At 39.6% G+C, this 18,544-nt stretch overlaps 2 protein-coding genes across 3 annotated transcripts in view; one reads left to right on the forward strand and one right to left on the reverse strand.

Annotated features, from left to right (window-relative positions):
- The window catches only part of RAD51AP1 (RAD51 associated protein 1), a 33,119-nt gene extending 15,527 nt beyond the window's left edge, over positions 1-17,592 (reverse strand). The window contains exons 1-7 of one of the 2 annotated variants that reach the window (XM_036759948.1): positions 17,468-17,572; positions 14,200-14,249; positions 9,305-9,358; positions 8,026-8,173; positions 2,518-2,621; positions 530-616; positions 215-361 (exon numbers count right to left, since the gene is read on the reverse strand). In XM_036759948.1, coding sequence (XP_036615843.1) covers positions 215-361; positions 530-616; positions 2,518-2,621; positions 8,026-8,173; positions 9,305-9,358; positions 14,200-14,249; positions 17,468-17,484 — 607 coding nt within the window. In that variant the 5' untranslated portion in view covers positions 17,485-17,572. Of the gene's footprint in view, positions 1-214; positions 362-529; positions 617-2,517; positions 2,622-8,025; positions 8,174-9,304; positions 9,359-14,199; positions 14,250-17,467 lie in introns of both variants that reach the window. The other variant, XM_036759949.1, reaches the window with a different exon arrangement.
- Positions 17,593-17,668: 76 nt separating this feature from the next.
- Positions 17,669-18,544, forward strand: part of C5H12orf4 (chromosome 5 C12orf4 homolog) — a 52,873-nt gene continuing 51,997 nt past the window's right edge. The window contains exon 1 of the mRNA XM_036761508.1: positions 17,669-17,984. The gene's annotated coding sequence lies outside the window, so the exon portion shown is untranslated. The remainder of the gene's footprint in view (positions 17,985-18,544) is intronic.

An 18,544-nucleotide genomic window follows, 5' to 3' on the forward strand; every position in this document is an offset into this window, starting at 1 on the left:
ACACCTCACCCAGAGACCATCCAGGCTGTCCTGGGCTAGAGCCCTGCTTCCCTCTGCTATTTTGTGGGTTCTACAATTCTAGAATTGGTTCAGAGCCATTTTTTATAGATTTTTGGAGGTGCTCAGCAGGGAGCTCACGCTAGTCCCTGCTTTCCAGCTGCCATCTTGGCTCCACCCCCCCACAGAGTGAGTTTTAAAATAAGATACTACTTACTTGTAAAGTTTGGTTCAGACTCGGTACCATCGTCACCATCACTACTTTCTCTAAGTAACTTCCTCTGTTGTAGCATAGCTTTGGATGCGGCTTTTCTTGGCCTATGACCAGCATGAGAATCATCTTCCTCAGTAATCTCATTTAAATCTGAAGAGTGACATAAAAATCAATGGAAACAAGTTTGTGGTAGATTTATTCTAATCAACTAGGTAAATATTTGTATTTGCAGCAATGCCCAAAACAAACAGATTGCTTTTCATTGTTTCCTGTGAACACTGCTATTGATGAAAAAATAAAGATCTACCCCAAACTTACTGAAGCAAACACCATCTACACTGCAATTAGAGAGGTGGGGAGAAATATTCATTTTTTCAGATTCAGCAGTATCACATTTTTCAACATCTAGAAAGAACAAGAAGAAACTTTAATGTTCACATCATAAAACGCAAAGTTTAGAAATACTGGGAGGCTAGTACTGAAATTTTGAAAGATTAAGGAGCCTAAATTTAAAAAAAGAAATTAAACTGCATTCAATTACAGAGAAATCTATGCTTCTATGCTATTTAATAAGGTTTGATTCTAAATTTTACTAATTATTCCCAGAATACATTTTATTCTAAGAAACAGGTCATCTAAGGAAATTCTATATTCATCCTACTCTCCTACAAGAGGTAAGTTATTTCTTAACTGCAGGTATAGTAAGTACAATGGCATTCCTAACTATAAGTTTCTACTTTGATCATTGACAACTGAAGATTTACTAAAAACAAAGCTACCAATTTTAATTACATTTACATAAGAAAATACCTGAATCAGCACAAAGAGTAAGCTAAATGTTCCAAATGAGCAGAACTTAAACTCCAACAAATAAATGTAAATTGTAGTCTTTTCAAGTAGTGAAGACTAGTCAATCCAGATCATTAATTGCAACACTTTCTATAATGCTCCCAGAAAATAATTAAAGATATAATTCAATAAAAGAACCCTGAATTCATAAATTACTTGAGCCTACCAAAGACAGGCAGAATGGTGTAGTGGGAAAAAAAATAATGGACTTAAGTTAGGAGAGACTTAGATTCACATCCTGCTTCTTATACTTACTAGCTGTTACTTTGGGCCAGTCACTTCACCTCTGAGCCTCAGTTTCCTCATCTGCAAAATGGGGATAACAATACCTGTAGAACCTATCTCCTAAGGCTTTTTTCTCATATTAGAAAATATGTAAAATGTTTTGTAAACCTTAAATTGCCATGTAAATATCATACAGAATAGCTGTTAAATATGCCACTGAAATCAACTTATTAGCATACTTAAAAATACATATTAAATTTAGATTTGGGAGAGTAAGGTGTGGGAAAAATAGGTGCCTAGGAAAAAGATTATTCAAAGTCACTTAATCTGAGGTGGAAAATCTCTCAGTGTTATATTAGAAAGTAATCTCATCTCAATGTATAAATTGCTGGTCTTGTCAATGAAATATTTTTATAAATCATTGTAGCACACACAGTAACTCACACAGTGAGTTTTAAAATAACATACTATTTACTTGTAAAGTTTGGATAAGTTAAGTGGTGTAGTAAATACAGCACTAGACTAGGATTCCATAAGATCTGAATTCGAATCCTAACTCAGACACTCATTATCTGTGTGAACTCAAGCAAGCCAAGTATAAAGAGGACCAAAATGACAGTTTCCTCCTCTGTAAAATAGGGGTTATGATAGCCCCTAACTCATAGGGCTGTTGTGAGGATCATATGGATATAGCAAATGCAAGGTACTTTGTAAACCTTAAAGCACTACATAAATATTACTTTTTTATTATCATTTCAAGAACCACGTGATTAGGAGTCTCTTCTGGGATAAGTAAAATAAGTAGAATGAGAACTAAAGGTTATTTGGCCTCCTGAAAGCAGCAGAATCCAGAAGACTACTCTGCAAAGTGCTATACCAAAAGCCCTCATAAATTTAAAGTCCAATATATAGTGCTATCAGATGAACATAGTGGTCCCTTGGTGTACTGGAGAGCTATCCAAAAAAGAAATAAAGTAGACTGATTTTAAATATATGTCAAGACTTTAAAGATCAGTGATTTCAATAACCAGGGCCTGGCACCAAAGATTCAACCTATCTGACTTAATAGGGAAGCCCTAGAGAGTTGCATTAAGCATACAGAGGTTAATTCACGCAGGATCATACAGGTAGCGTAAAGAAGCAAGAATTCTGACCCTAAGCCTACCACTCTATTGTCCCTACGCTATGCTGCCTCTCCAACACATATATGCATAAAATAAAATAATCTTTACCTTGAGATTTCTGCTTATCAGTAGTTGCTAGAGAAGGTTCTTTCACTGATAATGCTAGTGCAACTTCCAAATCTCTCTTATAGAGCTTGTCATCCAAGGCCATCCTAAAATACAGACATGCAAATAACAATAACTATACTTGCCAGTCATTTCAATTAAAAAGCACAGTTGTGAGCTTTTCTTGAAATGGTCCTCACGACTGTTACTTTTACAAACAATTTTTGAAAAAACTAATCTTTTGCTAATTGTATTTTGATAGTACATTTCTAAAATGCAACAATCTTGTATCAAATACCCTAATAACGGTCTGCTATCCAAGATGTACATAGCAAACTAACATAAATGACTAAAAGTAACTTCTCTCCTGGTTAGGTGAGGCTGTCCAACCTTAGGTTTTTATTGAAACAATAGAAAATATATTTTGATTTGCCATTTCAGTGAGAGCTCTGCAGTAGCTCGGCTTTGTTTACTAAAGGATTTATATAAATTTCTATGCTAGTAGGCAGGCAGCATAAATTTCGCACTGCAACCACATAAATTGCACTATAGCCGCATGCCTGTGGGCCGCATCTTAGACAGCCCTGGGTTAGGTGATCAAAGGATAGATATGAATAAAGAGTTCTCAAAAGAAGAATCACAAAAAATTAACAACTATAAGAAAGACCACTCCAAGTCACTAAGAATAAAAGAAATGCAAATCAGAACAAACTTGAGGTTTCACCCCACGTGTAGCCTGTTTGGCAGAAATGACAAAAGAGGGAATAGCTAGAGGACTTGAATACAGGCACATTAACACACTGTTAGTGGAGTTGTGAACTGGTCCAACACTGAAAAATAATCTGAAATCATGCTAAAAAAAAAAGAAGTTATTAAAATAATGTCCATATCTGTGACTCAGAGAACCCAAAAACGACCACAAGGAGGTCAGTAATTAAAAAGTCCTACTTGCACCAAAATTTTTCTAGTAGTAGAGAAATAAAAACAAAGCAGATGCTTTTTGAATGGGGAATGACAAATTACAGTATACGAATGTAATAAAACACTACAAAAATGAGTATGATGAATAAAGACAAGCATGGAAAGGCATATGAATTGATACAAACTCAGAGGATCACATATTCATACAGCTAGAGTTAAAAGAGATTTCAGAGGCCATCTAGTCAAAACCTCTCATTTTCCAGATAAGGAAACTGAGACCCAGGTAAACCTCAGAGAGAACAGAGTATCCAGATAGACAATGATTCCCAGCATCAAGGAGAGGACTGAGAAAAGGCCAGATTTGGTAACTAAGAGAACACTGATAACTTTGGCAAAAAGGATGATGTGATAGGAAGCCAGATTTCAGAGTTAGGAAGAGGGTAAGAGGAAGCAAGTGGCAGTGCCAAGTACATGAACTTTTTTTAAGGAGTTCAGCTAAGTAAGGGAGGAAAGACATAGGACAATAGATACAGGGGAAGGCAGGTTACTTGGTTGTTGTCCTTTGAGCTGGAAGAGGACCAGGGCAATGAGAAGTTCAGTGACTTGCACAGGATCACAACATGTGTGCCAGAAGCAAGAGTAAATCCTAGTCTTCCTGTCTTTGAAGTCAGCTCTAACCTGTGCTGCCTCTCATTTGACCCTATAAATATTAACTCTTAGTTTTAAGTTTTCTCATTGTTTAAAATAGGAATATAGCCTAAAACACAATCCTAGTCCCCAGAATATCATATAATTATCAGTGAAACAGTTTCATAAGACTTTAGTTTCCCAATGGAAGTGCAAAATAGATAAGGTGCAACACAATAAAAGTGAGAGGCTAAATGTCTTGCCCAAGGTCATACAATGAGTAGATATCAGGGCTAGACTTTGAACTAAAGTCTTCCTTCTCTGAAGCGGGCTTTTCCTACCATGCTGCCTTTTAGTTCAATATGATCAAAATTATCTTTATCTTTTATGATAATTGGTATCCCTTTTTTGGTTAAGGAATCTCTCCCAGCTATTTTTGTAACTTCCATTTTCGTTTTGACTTTTTAACAGGTCTTCAGGAACTGTGGCTGTACCCTGAGGAGCAGTTTCGACATTGCCCTACGCAATGTCGCTACGGGGACTGTTTCCTAAGATGAGGACTGAGGGCACTGGGCTGGAAGCAATGTTAACCTAGGGCTCTTGGGTTCAGGGTCTTGAACTGTCCCCATCACGGGCAGAGGGTGGCTGGTGATTAAGGTGGTGGTCATGGTTGACTTGCTGCCTCCTGGCTCCCTCTCAAGGTGCCCCCTGCTTCAGTTAGGCTGGCTTCTTGCCCTGAAAGTGGCATTGTTTGGCAACTGGTGGGGCCACAAGCTTTTATTTCTATGGATAATAACTAGGAGGGATGGACTGGAAGCAGGACCAGTGGTCTGTAGGTACTACCACTCTCAGGGCTCCGGTGCTCATCTACCTATTGGTGGCAGTTGGTCAGCAGTTGTTGTTTGTGGTGACAAGGAAGGTGGGCCCTCTCTCCACAGTGATTTCTGCCCTCCATGATAGCTGCAGGTAGTCTAAACCGAAGAACACAAACTACTATGATAATGACTCCCTACTTTATAAGAACTACTTGGAAAACTCAAAAAGAGTTTGGCAGAAATTAAGTTTAGACAAAAAAAAAAATTAACTCATACTATCACAATAAGGCCCAAATAGATATTATAAATAAATAGATGCATAAAAGGTCACACCTGTTATGGTAATTGAGGTGGGACTTTTTTTTTCACTGTTTTCTCTTTTGGAATGCTGAGGTAATCAAGTACCTTGATGACTCTTGCCTTTCAAATGTAATGGCAAGCAAAGTGAACTTTCTGTTGTCTGTTTTGGAGTGCTTCTCAGCACAAAGGAATCTCTGATTGAATGGGGAGTCTTTGATGACCTGCTTAGGTCAAGGGAAGGCCTAGTTCACATGAGTTTTATTCGCATGGTTGTGATGCCCTTTGACCCTGAAACTTGTATATAAGATCAGAGGTTGGCATTTTGCCTTTGGGGGTACACTCATTGGAAAAGTGTTGGTGATTTGGCCAGACAAGTCTCTGGGTAGCTGTTGGAGCTCCCCCACTCCCGCCCCCCACTCCCAGCTTTGAAAATCCAGACATTGGTGCTTCTCTCTCTGATAATTATGTAATTCCCTGGTCAGACAGATAGAGGCCTGTCTGTTGATTTCTGTGTGTGTTTGTTCTGTTTATATAATGTATGCTTGTAATTTCTGTTTGTATTTGCTCTGAAGTTCAAGGTGCTGGCTTTTCCCCCTGAACTAAGTGAATGGTATATGTATGTTTAATTAAAGTAAGTTAACACCATAAAGTTGCTTTCTTTAGAAAAGCAGATCAAAGAATCTGTGCTAGCAGCCTTCCTGTGTGCTTTCATTGTTTGTCTTTTACCCCACAATAGCTGCTAGCCACATTGTTACACCCTATAAAAAAAATCAAGATATAAATGGAAGAAGGTATCTTTCACAACAATTATGGGAGAAAATTCTCAGCCAAAGGGATAGAGGTGATCATAAAAGATTAAAAAAAAAAGGCAATTTTGAACAAATAAAACTAAAAAGCAGCATGGTGTAGTGGAGAGCTGACCCTGAAGTCAGGAAGACTTTGGTTCAAGTCCTGCCTCTGATTCCTACTGGCTATGTAACCCTGGATAAGTTACTTAACCTATCAGTGGCCCAGGCAGCCCTGTAAACCTATAAATTCAAAGTAGGTGCTAACCTGTACTTCTAGAGGGAGTTTCTTCATGAGGGTTTCCCTAAACAAATAAAATCACAGGTCTGGTAGAAACAAAAAACAGAGGAAGGTGAGTCCCAATCAGCCTCTCTACTTCTAGCGATGCTTCTGGAAAGGGGGGCCACTCATAATAGGAGTCTACATTTGTTCCTGGAAGTTTAAAGAGTAAACATTCCAGCAACTGAAGACAGATGTGAAGATGCTCTTCATCTTTAAGAACAGTGCCCTGCAGTAAACTGTTGTTGGATTTTCATGATATGTTTGAATTTGGGAATGATATTGTGCTCTAGGCTCACAAGCTGATAGGCATACGCCCACCAACCCGCCCCCCCCCCCCACTTCAAGCATATTATTCCAAACTAATCCCACATGACTATCACCAAATGTTGTAGGATAAGATGGAGAAGTATGGGATAGTACAATGAGACAGATTCACAACTGGTTCAATAACTGGACCCAAAGAAGAGTCATTAGCAAAAAGGTAGCAACTGGGAGACCTTATGGGGTCTGATCTTGGCCCTGTGCTGTTCAACATTTTTATCAATGACTAAGATAAAGGTGTAGAGGCATACTTTTCAAATTTTCATTTAACATGAAGCTTGGAAGTACAGCTAACATGAAGGATGATGGTATGGAATCAAATAGGTCTCAATTGGCTGTAATATGGCAAACAGAATAAGATGAAACTTAAAAGAAAAAAATGTAAAATTGTACAATTGATTTTCAACAATTTTCAAGAACACAAGATGGGGAGGCATGGCTACAAAAGAGTGCTTGTGAAAAGGATCTGGAGGTTTGACTAGATGGCAAACTCTGTAAGTCATACAGCAGTCCCAAGAGTTTACTCTCTCCTTTAATGAGAGACAGAGAGTCCAGGAAGTAACAGCTCCACTGGAGCTTGACTTAGTCAGGCTACATCTGGAGCACTGTATTAAGTCCTGAGCACATTTTAGGAAACAAGAACATTTCCAGAAGAGACGAACAGAATGAATGCTCTGCGAGAGATGGCTGAAAAAAGTGGGGAGGTTAGCCAGGAAACTAAAAAGAAGACTTACCAGAGACATAACCACTACCTTAAAATATTTGAAGGCTAATTTACAGAAGAGATAAAATCTGTTTTGCTTGACCCCAGAGAATGGAATTAGGAGCTGTTGATGGATAGGAATTACAAAGAGACATATTTAGGCTTGATATAAGGAAACAACCTGAACTATCCATTATCAATTAACTGCCTAGGGATGGGGGAAAGGGTTTTGAGGTGAAAAGTGGGGTAGAGGTTTCCCCTCAATGGGCAGTTTCAAGCAAAGACTGAATAATTACTGGGATGCTAAAGAACGGATTGTTTAGAGGGTCTCTGAGGTTTCTTTTTAAAATTCTGACATACTTCCCAGTGGATTGTCAGAATAAAAAATTGAAAATTGTCATTTTGGTAGACACCTGAAGAAAGGGAGTAGAGCAATCAGTAAGCTAAGAAAGCTAAAGAAATATCATGGGATTTTTGATACAAAAATTTCCTAGAACCACAGATTTAGAACTGGAAGGGACCTTAGAAGCCATCAAATCCAGCTGTCTCACAACATATGGGGAAAATGAGTCTAGAAAGTTTAAATGACTTGCCCACGGTCATACAGCTAATAAGTGTCTCAGGCAGAATTTTAAAAGAGGTTTTCCTAACTCCATGCCCAGCACTCTATCCATTGTACCACTGAGCCTCAGATAACTGCATGCCAGTTAACCTATTTCATATTAAAAACTATTTCATTCATGTCTCAGCTCTTACCTTTTATTAGGCGTTTTCACTTGGAGTGGAGACTCTTCTTTATGGCTATTTTTTGATTTTGGTTTCTCTTGCTTTTCTCGTTTTGTTTCCTTTGTTATTTTTGATTTTTTGTTTGACGATGCAGTCCAAGGAGCAAAATCATCATCATCTTAAGGTATATAGTGTTTTTTTAGGGAGAAGAAAAGAAAAAACACATGAAGTTTTCTTAGGTGGTACTTTAGCAATTCAAATCTTTGAAGCATACATTCTAAGAGTTTTTATTCAAGCAATTTTACTGTGTCATAATCGGCCCAGTTCATAGCAACTTTTTCATGACTAATAACTACATAATTTCAACCTGTCATGGACCAAGTACCTGGAATTCTGCAATGTCAAATATACTGGTATACAAAAGCCCAAGGCAAAAAGTAATGCATTTGAGTAACCTTCTGAAGATCTACTGGAAAAGTTTATAAAGGGCTGTGTCAAAAAGTCTCCATCATATTGAAAGTCAACCATCAACCAGCAAAGAATGCTTATTTCAATTTCCTAACTGAAACAATAGATTCTCAGGGTCCATTCATATGGCTAGAGAATAATTTGTGTGAAAAATATCTGGGATTTTCCAACAGCAGGTGCAATAAGATTATGGAGAGAAAAACAGTGGTACTCTTAGCTTCACATAAGATGAAGAGGAAAAAAAATAGAGAACCTATCTTAAGGTTTAACAGAAGCTCAGATTCTCAGGGTTGAAAGGGATCCCTGGATCATAGTACAAAGGCTACCTGAACTAGAATTCCCTTCACCGCATATTAAGACATTATCATCCAGCCTTTGCTTGAAGACTTCTAGCGAGGGGAAACCTACTACTTTCAAAGTCAGCCCATTTTACTTTTAGATAGCTCTGTTAGGAACCTCACAGGCTCAAAAATTTATAGGTAAGAGATTAGAAATCACCTAGTAAAATGCCCTTGTTTTAAGGAGGCTACATAGCATTCCCAGCATCCAAAAGTATGTGGCAGGATTGGAATCTGAATCTTGAGGCTCAGACTTTGAGCTGGCACTCTTGCTACTGCATCATGGGGACTCCACCCTTGAGGCCAAGCAGAATACAACTAAGCCCTCTTCCACAGGTCTACTCTACAGAGACTTGGAGGCAGGGATCCTAGCTCCCCTGCAGTCTGGTTATGCAGGCATCACCTGAGGCAATTCACTCTCATGACACACAGGGTAGCATGATGTACAGTACTGATCTTATAATCAGAAAGGTCTGGGTTCAAATCTCACCTCTGACACTTACTGGCTATGTAACTGGGGCAAGTCACTTGACTTTCCTGGTTCTCAGTTTCCTCATCTGTAAAATGGAAATACTATCAATAGTATCTATCTTACAGGATTGTTGTTGAGGCTCATAAGACATACGCATATAAAGCACTTTGTAAACTTTATGGAATTAGGTAAATGTCAATTATTATTACCATGGTTGCCTTGCGCTCCTCTAGGCACCTCCCAGCTTTTCTTCCTTAATTATCTCCTAATAAATATTGGATGCCCAGAACTAAACATAAGAAATCAGATGTGATCTGACTAGGCCACCTAGGGCAAAGGACAAATGTATTATGCCCTTCCTAGGCTGTACAATATGCCTCTCTCTTAGTGCACGCTAAGGCTGCATTTGCTTTTTTGGTCATTATATCACATTATCGAGTCATATTGATCTTAGATTCAATCTCCTTACTGGACCTCTTGTGCTGGCAAACAAAATGGGCTCTTAGTGCTCAGTTCAACCAAGTGCCCTTGAAGAGTTTGATGCGGAGACTCCGGGCAGCTGTAGCTAAGAGCCCTCCAGCTCGTAAACCCAGATGCTGGGACTTTGTTAAACTCTGGTAACTATGTATTGGGATTGGAATCAGACAAGGTCTGTCTGTCCATGTTTGTACCTTGTGTGTATTTTGCTCTGAAGTTCAGGGTGCTGGCTTTTTCCCCTGAACTAAGTGAATGGTATTTGTATGCTGAATTAAAGTAAGCTTGTCAACCCCTTAACCTTGCTTTCTTTAGTAAAGCAGATCAAAAGAACCCAGGCTTTGGCAGCCTTCTTGTTGTTGGGCTTCTGTTGGTTTTTCACTCCCACAGCAGCTGCTAACCAGATTGTTGAAACACCTTTCTCCCAAACTCCAGGCAAACACAGCCAATTGTGGTTACTAGATTTCTCAACCTGCATATCCCTATGGTAGGTACTTCAAATTTAACATATCTAAAACCAATATCAACTTTAACCAAAAACTTGCTTCCCCTCATAACATTTTATTTTAGCAAATAGGACCACCATTCTCTTAGTCACACACAAAGAAAACTTCAGTTATCTTTTTTTTTGTTTGTTTTGTTCTGTTTTCATTTCCATATTTTTATTATTTAATATTTTTAGTTTTCAACATTGATTTCCACAAGATTTTGTTACAAATTTTCTCCCCATTTCCACCTTCCCCCCCACTCCAAGATGGCATATATTCTGATTGCCCCATATCCCAGTCTGCCTTCCCTTTTGCCACCCCACTCCCCCACCCCATCCCCTTTCTTTCTTGTAGGGCAAGATAGATTTCTATACTCCATTGCTTGTATATCTTATTTCACAGTTGCATGTAAAAAACTAACTTTTTTTTTGAGCATTTTAGAACTTCCCTTCTTCCCTCCCCACCCACCCTTCTTGAGGAGGCAAGCAATTCAACATAGGCCACACATGTATCACTATGTAAAACACTTCCATAAAAGTCATGTGAAAGACTAACTTTATTTTGCTCCATCCTATCCTGTCCCCCTTTATTCAATTTTCTCCCTTGACCCTGTCCCTTTTCAAATGTGTTTGCTTTTGATTACTTCCTCCCCCAATCTGACCTCCCTTCTATCATCCCCCCTCTCTTATCCCCTTCCCCCTACTTTCATGTGGGGTAAGATACCCAATTGAGTGTGTATGTTATTCCCTCCTTAAGTCAAATCCGATGAGAGCAAGATTCACTCATTCCCCCTCATCTGTGCCCCCTTCCTTTCCAACAGAATTGCTTTTTCTTGCCCCTTTTATGTGAGATAATTCACCCCATTCTACCTCTCCCTTTGTCCTTCTCCCAATATATTCCTCTCTCACCTCTTAATTTTATTTTTTTTAGATATCATCCCTTCATATTCAACTCACCCTGTGCCCTCTGTCTATATATATATGTATATTCCCTTTAACTACCCTAATACTGAGAAAGGACTCATGAATTACAAAAATCATCTTTCCATGTAGGAGTGTAAACATAACAGCTCAACTTTAGTAAGTCCCTTATGACTTCTCTTTCCTGTTTACCTTTTCATGCTTCTCTTGATTCTTGTATCTGAAAGTCAAATTTTCCATTCAGCTCTGGTCTTTTCACTGAGAAAGTTTGAGAGTCCTCTATTTTATTGAAAGTCAACATTTTGCCTTGGAGTATTATACTCAGTTTTGCTGGGTAGGTGATTCTTGGTTTCAATTCTAGCTCCTTTGACCTCTGGAATATCATATTCCAAGCCCTTTGATCCCTTAATGTAGAAGCTGCTAGATCTTGTATTATCATGATTGTGTTTCCACAATACTCAAATTGTTTCTTCCTGGCTGCTTGCGGGATTTTCTCCTTGATCTGGGAACTCTGGAATTTGGCGACAATATTCCTAGGAGTTTTCTTTCTGGGATCTATTTCAAGAAATGATCAGTGGATTCTTTCAATTTCTATTTTACCCTCTGGCTCTAGAATATCAAGGCAGTTTTCCTTGATAATTTCTTGAAAGATGGTGTCTAGGCTCTTTTTTTGATCATGGCTTTCAGGCAGTCTAACAATTTTTAAATTATCTCTCCTGGATCTATTTTCCAGGTGAGTGGTTTTTCCAATGAGATATTTCACATTGTCTTCCATGTTTTCATTCCTTTGGTTCTGTTTTATAATATCTTGGTTTCTCAGAATGTCACTAGCTTCCACTTGCTCCAATCTAATTTTTAAGGTGGTATTTTCTTTTGTGGTCTTTTGGACCTTCTTTTCCATTTGGCTAATTCTGCCTTTTAAGGCATTCTTCTCCTCTGGCTTTTTGGAGCTCTTTTGCCATTTGGGTTAGTGTATTTTTTAAGGTGTTATTTTCTTCAGTATTTTTTTGGGTCTCCTTGAGCAAGTCGTTGATTTGTTTTCCATGATTTTCTTGCATCACTCTCATTTCTCTTCCCGGTTTTTCCTCTACTTCTCTTATTTGCTTTTCCATATCCTTTTTGACATCTTCCATGGCCTGAGACCAATTCATATTTTTCTTGGAGGCTTTTGATGTAGGCTCTTTGACTTTGTTGACTTCTGGCTGTATGTTTTGATCTTCTTTGTCACCAAAAAAGACTCTATAATCTGAGTCCTTTTATGCTGCCTGTTCATGTTCCTAGCCAACTATTTGACCCTTGAGCTTTTTGTCAGGGTATGACTGCTTGTAGAGTAGAGAGTACTTTGTACCAAGCTTTAGGGGCCTTGTGCTTCTGTTTTCAGAGCTACCTCTACTCCAGAGTCACCGCAAGCTCTGCCACACCAGCGCTCCTCCTCCCCCAAGAACTGCCAAGCAGACCGAGATCCAGATCCAAGCAGGGCAAAGCAAGAGAACCCTGTCTATACTCCAGCAAAGCAATCCCTGCACTCCTGCTCTGATCTGCCACTTGATTCCTCCCACCATGTGGGCCAGCGACTCCAGAAGCAGGTGACGCTGGAGCTCTGGAAGCAGTTGCAGGAGCTTCCTGCTGCTGCCGCCATGCCACCTCCACTGCCCCTGAGGCTGTACTACGCACTTCTCTCACTCCAATCCAGCAGTTTTTCCACTAACCTTCTCTGTTGTCTTTGGCATTTGTGGGTTGAAGAGTCTCGTAACTGCCATAGCTCAGTGATTCAGGGCCTTAAGGCCTGCTCCACCTGACTCCCAGTCTGGTCTGGTCGGTCCTGGCATGGCCCATGCTGGGCTGCACTCTGCTCCCAGCACTGCACGATAGATCTTTCCCAGTAACCATCCAGGCTGCCTTGGGCTGGAGAATTGTTTCCCTCTGTCATTTTGCGGGTTCTGTAGCTCTAGAATTTGTTCACAAGCATTTTTTACAGGTGTTTGGAGGGATTTGGGGGAGAGCTTAAGCAAGTCCCTGTTTTCCAGCTGCCATCTTGGCTCCGCCCCCCCCCACTTCAGTTATCTTTGACCCTTCCTCTCCCATTCCCCCCACATCTAGTTACTTGCCAAGCTGTACTGTTCTGTTTCCAGATCTCATGTCCTTTTCCCATTGATATCACAATCCTAGTTAAGAACCTCAATATCTCCTGCCTCAGCACAGAAACAGCTTCCTAATTCATCTCCCTATCCTGATCAGGACCCTCTTTTTCCAATCTATTCTACCAGTTCTCAGGTCTGGGATAACTGCTTCCTTCTGAAAAATTTCTATAACACTTGTAGTGTTAGCACTTAATTACATAATGCTCTATATTTTTTCAAGTGTTTAGTATGTATTAATCCTGTCTTAAAACAAATTAAAAAGCTCTTTGAGGCCCTGGATCATATACCTTACTCTTCTCTGATCTATTCCACAGTTCTCAGCACACTGCAAGCCCTTAAAATAGCCTTACTGATTTAGTTCAGAAGCTAGATTATCCACATACCTACCCAAGCCAAATTATTAGCTTTGAACCTGGGTGAAGGAGAAAATGGTAACTCAGAACCATAAAACACTTTATATCTTTAGAGTAAGACACTTTGGCTTGGGCAAAGTTTCTAACCTTAAACTAAATCAAAAGAGCCACTTCCAACGTGGCTTTGTCCATGTTACAACTTAACCAATTTGACAAATGCATAACCGTCATCTAGCAATTACCCTATGTAGTATGATATAGCAGAAAGAGCATTGATGTTAAAAGCCAGAAAATCTAGATTCATGTCCCAGTCCTGCCAACTTAGACTGTAGGCAAATCCCTAATCTGTTAAAAAAAAAAAAAGGGTACAATAATACTTGTATCATGTAGTTCTCAAGAATGTTGTGATGAAATGTTTTGTAAACTTTCATGCTAGGTTTATCTAATGATGACATAAGGGAGTACATATATGAAGCATGTACATTCTGCAAATTCTGAGGAAAAATGAAGTAACTTGCAACTCAATATAAAAATATGAAGCTGTACTTACCATCATAGTCTGAATCCAAAGACTGTGAGTAATTGACTGGTTTCTTATTCCTATTATAGACACAAACATTTTTCAGTTATATTAACTTCAATTTTTCTCTTCCAGAGAACAGTTTATTTCCTTTTCAAATGAAATGTTATTAAATCACCTAATCAATAATCATTTATTAGGCACTTAACTATGTTTTAAGCACCGTACAAGTCCTTCCAAAACTTCCTAATTTCAAATTTAAAAAGTATTTTTTTATTCCCATTAGTTAGGGAAATTATTAATTTCTAACTCCCAAGGGTTGATTGCTGCCACTGATTAAAAACTTTATAGTGAAAGGCAGTTTTGTTTTCTGTAGTTCAAAGTTTTTTTTTAACTTAAGTGGATCCACCCCTGCTGTCATTTCCAAGCAATCTATAAATGTTATTTAATGTTACAATCTAAAGATAAATATATATTCTTTTTTTTCAAACCATTAACTTTGTTAAGAAAATCCAACATATGGGTTCAAACTTTAAAAGATTAAAATGTATTTATTCACAGTATTCTCTGCTTTTGATAAAGATTTTTAAACATGTTCCTTTAGTAGGGAGTTGTTCTTAGGATTTAGAATGCATATAAGTGTCTTCTACTTCTTCTTCTAACCCATGAGGTTAGTCAGAAGCCTGAAGGCAGTAGAAAGCAGGCCTTCCCACCCAAGTTAGACTCCCAGCATCATCAGAGACTGCCAGGGACATGTTTAAAAGAAAGATAAAGAGTGGTCAGAAAGCCCAGAGTAGGACTCTTGGAAGTGCCAGGGAGTAGCAAAGAGCAATGGATGTGTGGGCAGCAGCACTAAGAACCAGCCTGCAAAGGCAACCTTGGGCTATGAGGTCTCTAGCACCTTGACCTGAGACAGCAGAGAAGACCCTGGACTAAGCAGGAACAAACAACTCACTCAAAAGCACAATAAGGGCTCTAGCACAAATCTCCAATGAGAGAACTAAAGCTGGAGAGATGAGGAAACCAAAGAAGACATCAATCAGTAATAAAAACTATTCAAATTTAAAGATTCTCCCAAAGGAAAGAATGACTCCATAACAACTGCAGAGACTTAGGAGGGAAATGGATTTTCTACAAGGTTCACCTACAAGAAATGAAACAATAGCCAAAATGAAACAAAATATCTGAAGGAAAGAGATAGAAGGAGAACGAATAGTTCAGAAGACAAAGTGGTCATTTTTACCCAGTAACAAACTTCCTGAAAACTAGAATAATCCAAACTGAAATCAATAAATTCATGAGACATCAAAAAATAGTAGAACAAAATGAAGACTTAAAAAAATAGAAGAAATTGGAGTTATCTAATATTAAAACCAACTGACCTAAAAAAAAAGGTCAGGGAGAAAAATCTAAGAACCATTAGACTTCCTAAAAACTATTATTTAAAATGTATGTGTGTATAAATATACATATATATATACACATATATATTTATACACACGCACACACACATATATGTAATGTCTACAGAGACACTACATTTCAAAGAATCATAAATGAAAACTGCCCAGATTTATTACAATCAGAAGGCAGATAGTAAGAATCTGCAGATCACCTCCAGAAAAGTCCTAGAAATGTCAGAACCAAAAAAAAAAAAAAATTCAAGCAGCCAAAACACAGCAGAAGTATAGTGATATGTTGTTTTTTTTTTTAAAGGAGGGGATGGGTATTGAAACATCTTTAAAAATGCAAAGCAGTACACAGAAGGAAATTCAGAAGGAAGCACAGAGAAGTTTTGAAAGCAAAAATGCAGAATGTATACTTTTTTTTTTAAAGCAAGCATTATGAAATGGATATTCAATTTCATAGAGAATCCTCTTTTGCATTTTGCTATGTATATGGAAATGTCTTTTGGGTGTGTATAAGTTCAGAATTTATTTTTTCAAAAGAATTTTATTTTTAAACCAAGTATGAGGGAGTTCTTCTGGCATTTCTCTGCCACTGACTCCAAACACAATGGAAATGAGCCAGTTTGTAAAGAGCTTTAAAAGAGAAATATAAGAGTTTAGATTTGTTCTTGGAGGTAAGAGAGAGCCCCTGGAACTCATTGGGTGAGTGAGAAGACATGGTCAGATGGCATTTTAGGAATGGGCAGCTGAGTGAGGATGAAGTGGAGATGCTCAAAGGAGGACATGAAGAGTCCTCCAGGCAAAGCAAAAGATCTGGAAGTCAGAGACCTGAGTTACAATCTCAGCATTAACACTCTTTCACTGTGTGACTCTAGGCAAAACACTTCACCGACTGTTTCCTCCTCTATATAAAATAAGGATTGTTTTGGAAGAAATTATCTGAAAACCTTAAAGTGCTTTAGGAATAATTTTTCACTCTGGGTTGGGGCTGTGAATTGCTCTGGCCATTCTGGAAAGTAATCCAGAGTATGCTCTAAAATTTGCTAAGCCGTGTATACTCTGTGCCCTTGGGATACCACTACTACTTACACCCCAAAAGATTAAAAGTAGATGAAAAGGACCCATATGGACAAAAATGTTTAGAGCAGCTCTTTTTGTGGTGACAGAAAACTGGAAGTTGGGGGCAGGGGGAAGTGCCTATCCATTGAGGAATGGCTGAGCAAAGTATGATGCACACTCAACGCAAACACTATTGCGTTGTAAGAAACAATGAAAGGGGCAGCTTCAGAGAAATCGGGGAAGATTTGTATGAACTGATGCAGAGTGAAGGCCAAGTAGCGGAATAAGAACACCGCTGTACAGCCAAACACCTTTGAAAGACATAAAAACTCTCATTCATTTAATTACCGGGGACCAATGATGAGGCTGGCTCCCACCTCCTGATAGAGAAGTGACAGACTCAAGATGCAGAACGAGACGTGTGTGTGTACGTATACAAACATATATACGCATATATGTGTCCATGTTTGGGTGGGGCCAACGCAGAAATGCGTTTTGCCTGACTACGCCTATTTGGTTTCCTTTTTTCAACGGTTTTGTGGGTAAGACACAAAGAAAATGTTTTCATCGAAATTTTTTAAAAGAAATAATTGTGACCAATATTCTTACAAGCCAACATATGTAAAGCGCTTTGAGAGTCTTAAGACGCTACATAAATGCTATTATTCCTATTATCTTGGAGCCTTTCTCCTCTCCATCTCTAGTCCTCTTCCCTCAATCTTGTCTCTGAGCCATTAGCCATCACAACCTCTAGCCCTCTGTCCTTTCCCCTCTCCCTCCTCTTTTTAAACTCTTCTTCCCCTGCCCCCCAACATCGGTTAACTACGCACCGCACGGGCCTCGGCATGGTCGCAGGCCGCCGCCCGAGGCCGGTCAGGGAGCTGAGCGCCTCAGAGCCTCCAGAAGCCGGTGCCAGCTCGGCGAGAGCCACAGTTCCCGCCGAAGAGATCAAGCGCGCGGGAGCCCCGCCCACTCCGGAACTCGAAACCCGGAAGTCGAGCCCCACTTCCGCCGCGGCCCGAGGCGCGCTCAGTCTTCTATTTTTAACCTTAACATTCGCCATTTATTTATTCTCTTCTCCCGCATTCCCACCCCCGTGCTGGCTCAGAAGAAAAAAAAAATCAGGAAAGGAACAATCTTTCCACATCAGAAATGGGCATACGACGGAAAATAAAAAACCTAGGGGGCTGCGTCAAGCGATTCTTTCTCTAAGGTTGAAGAAAGAGAAAAGTGAATCTGCGGCGGTGGATTAGCACAGACCGCGGTGCCCTGCCTGTCAGCTGATCGGTTCTGAAAGATGAGCTGAAGGAACCTGCCCACTGGCGGCTCAGATAGTGGAGAAAGCAGGTGAGGAGCGGGGCTTGCGAAGGGCCCTGTGATGGGAACCTAACGGCGTTGGGGAGTTCCTCCCCGCCCCGGCCCCATGTTTCCGTATCGACCGTGCGGTCTCACCCCCCACCCTTCCTCTCTCCTCCCTCCTCTTGCCCTTTACAGCCCCGAGGTCCACAAAGGACCCAAGCCGGAGCTCCCCGGAGTCCAACCCCCCCACACCTCGGCAGAGCTCACCCCCCCTCCAAGAAAGCCTGAATAAAACCTCCCCGTCGCTAAACGAGGAGATTAAACCAAACTTTGAGCAAAAGCTGGAGGAACCACACTAATTTGCTAAATGCAGATCCCCAACTTATTTTTTTTACTTGATTTCAAGTGGAACCAATTGAAAAAGGGGCAAGGGAACCAAAGAACCGGTTGAACCCGGAACAGAAGGGTTTGTAATTTATAAAATTCTTGAACCAGAGTATAAAATATTCACCGAATGAGGCTTAGTTTGGATTTAGGGCTGAAGAGGATTTTAGAGATCATCTGGTTCAGCTCCTTCATTTTACAGAGAGGAAACTTGAGTCCCAGAG

Source organism: Trichosurus vulpecula, chromosome 5 (assembly GCF_011100635.1).
Source record: "Trichosurus vulpecula isolate mTriVul1 chromosome 5, mTriVul1.pri, whole genome shotgun sequence".
NCBI classification, from domain to species: Eukaryota; Metazoa; Chordata; class Mammalia; order Diprotodontia; family Phalangeridae; genus Trichosurus; species Trichosurus vulpecula.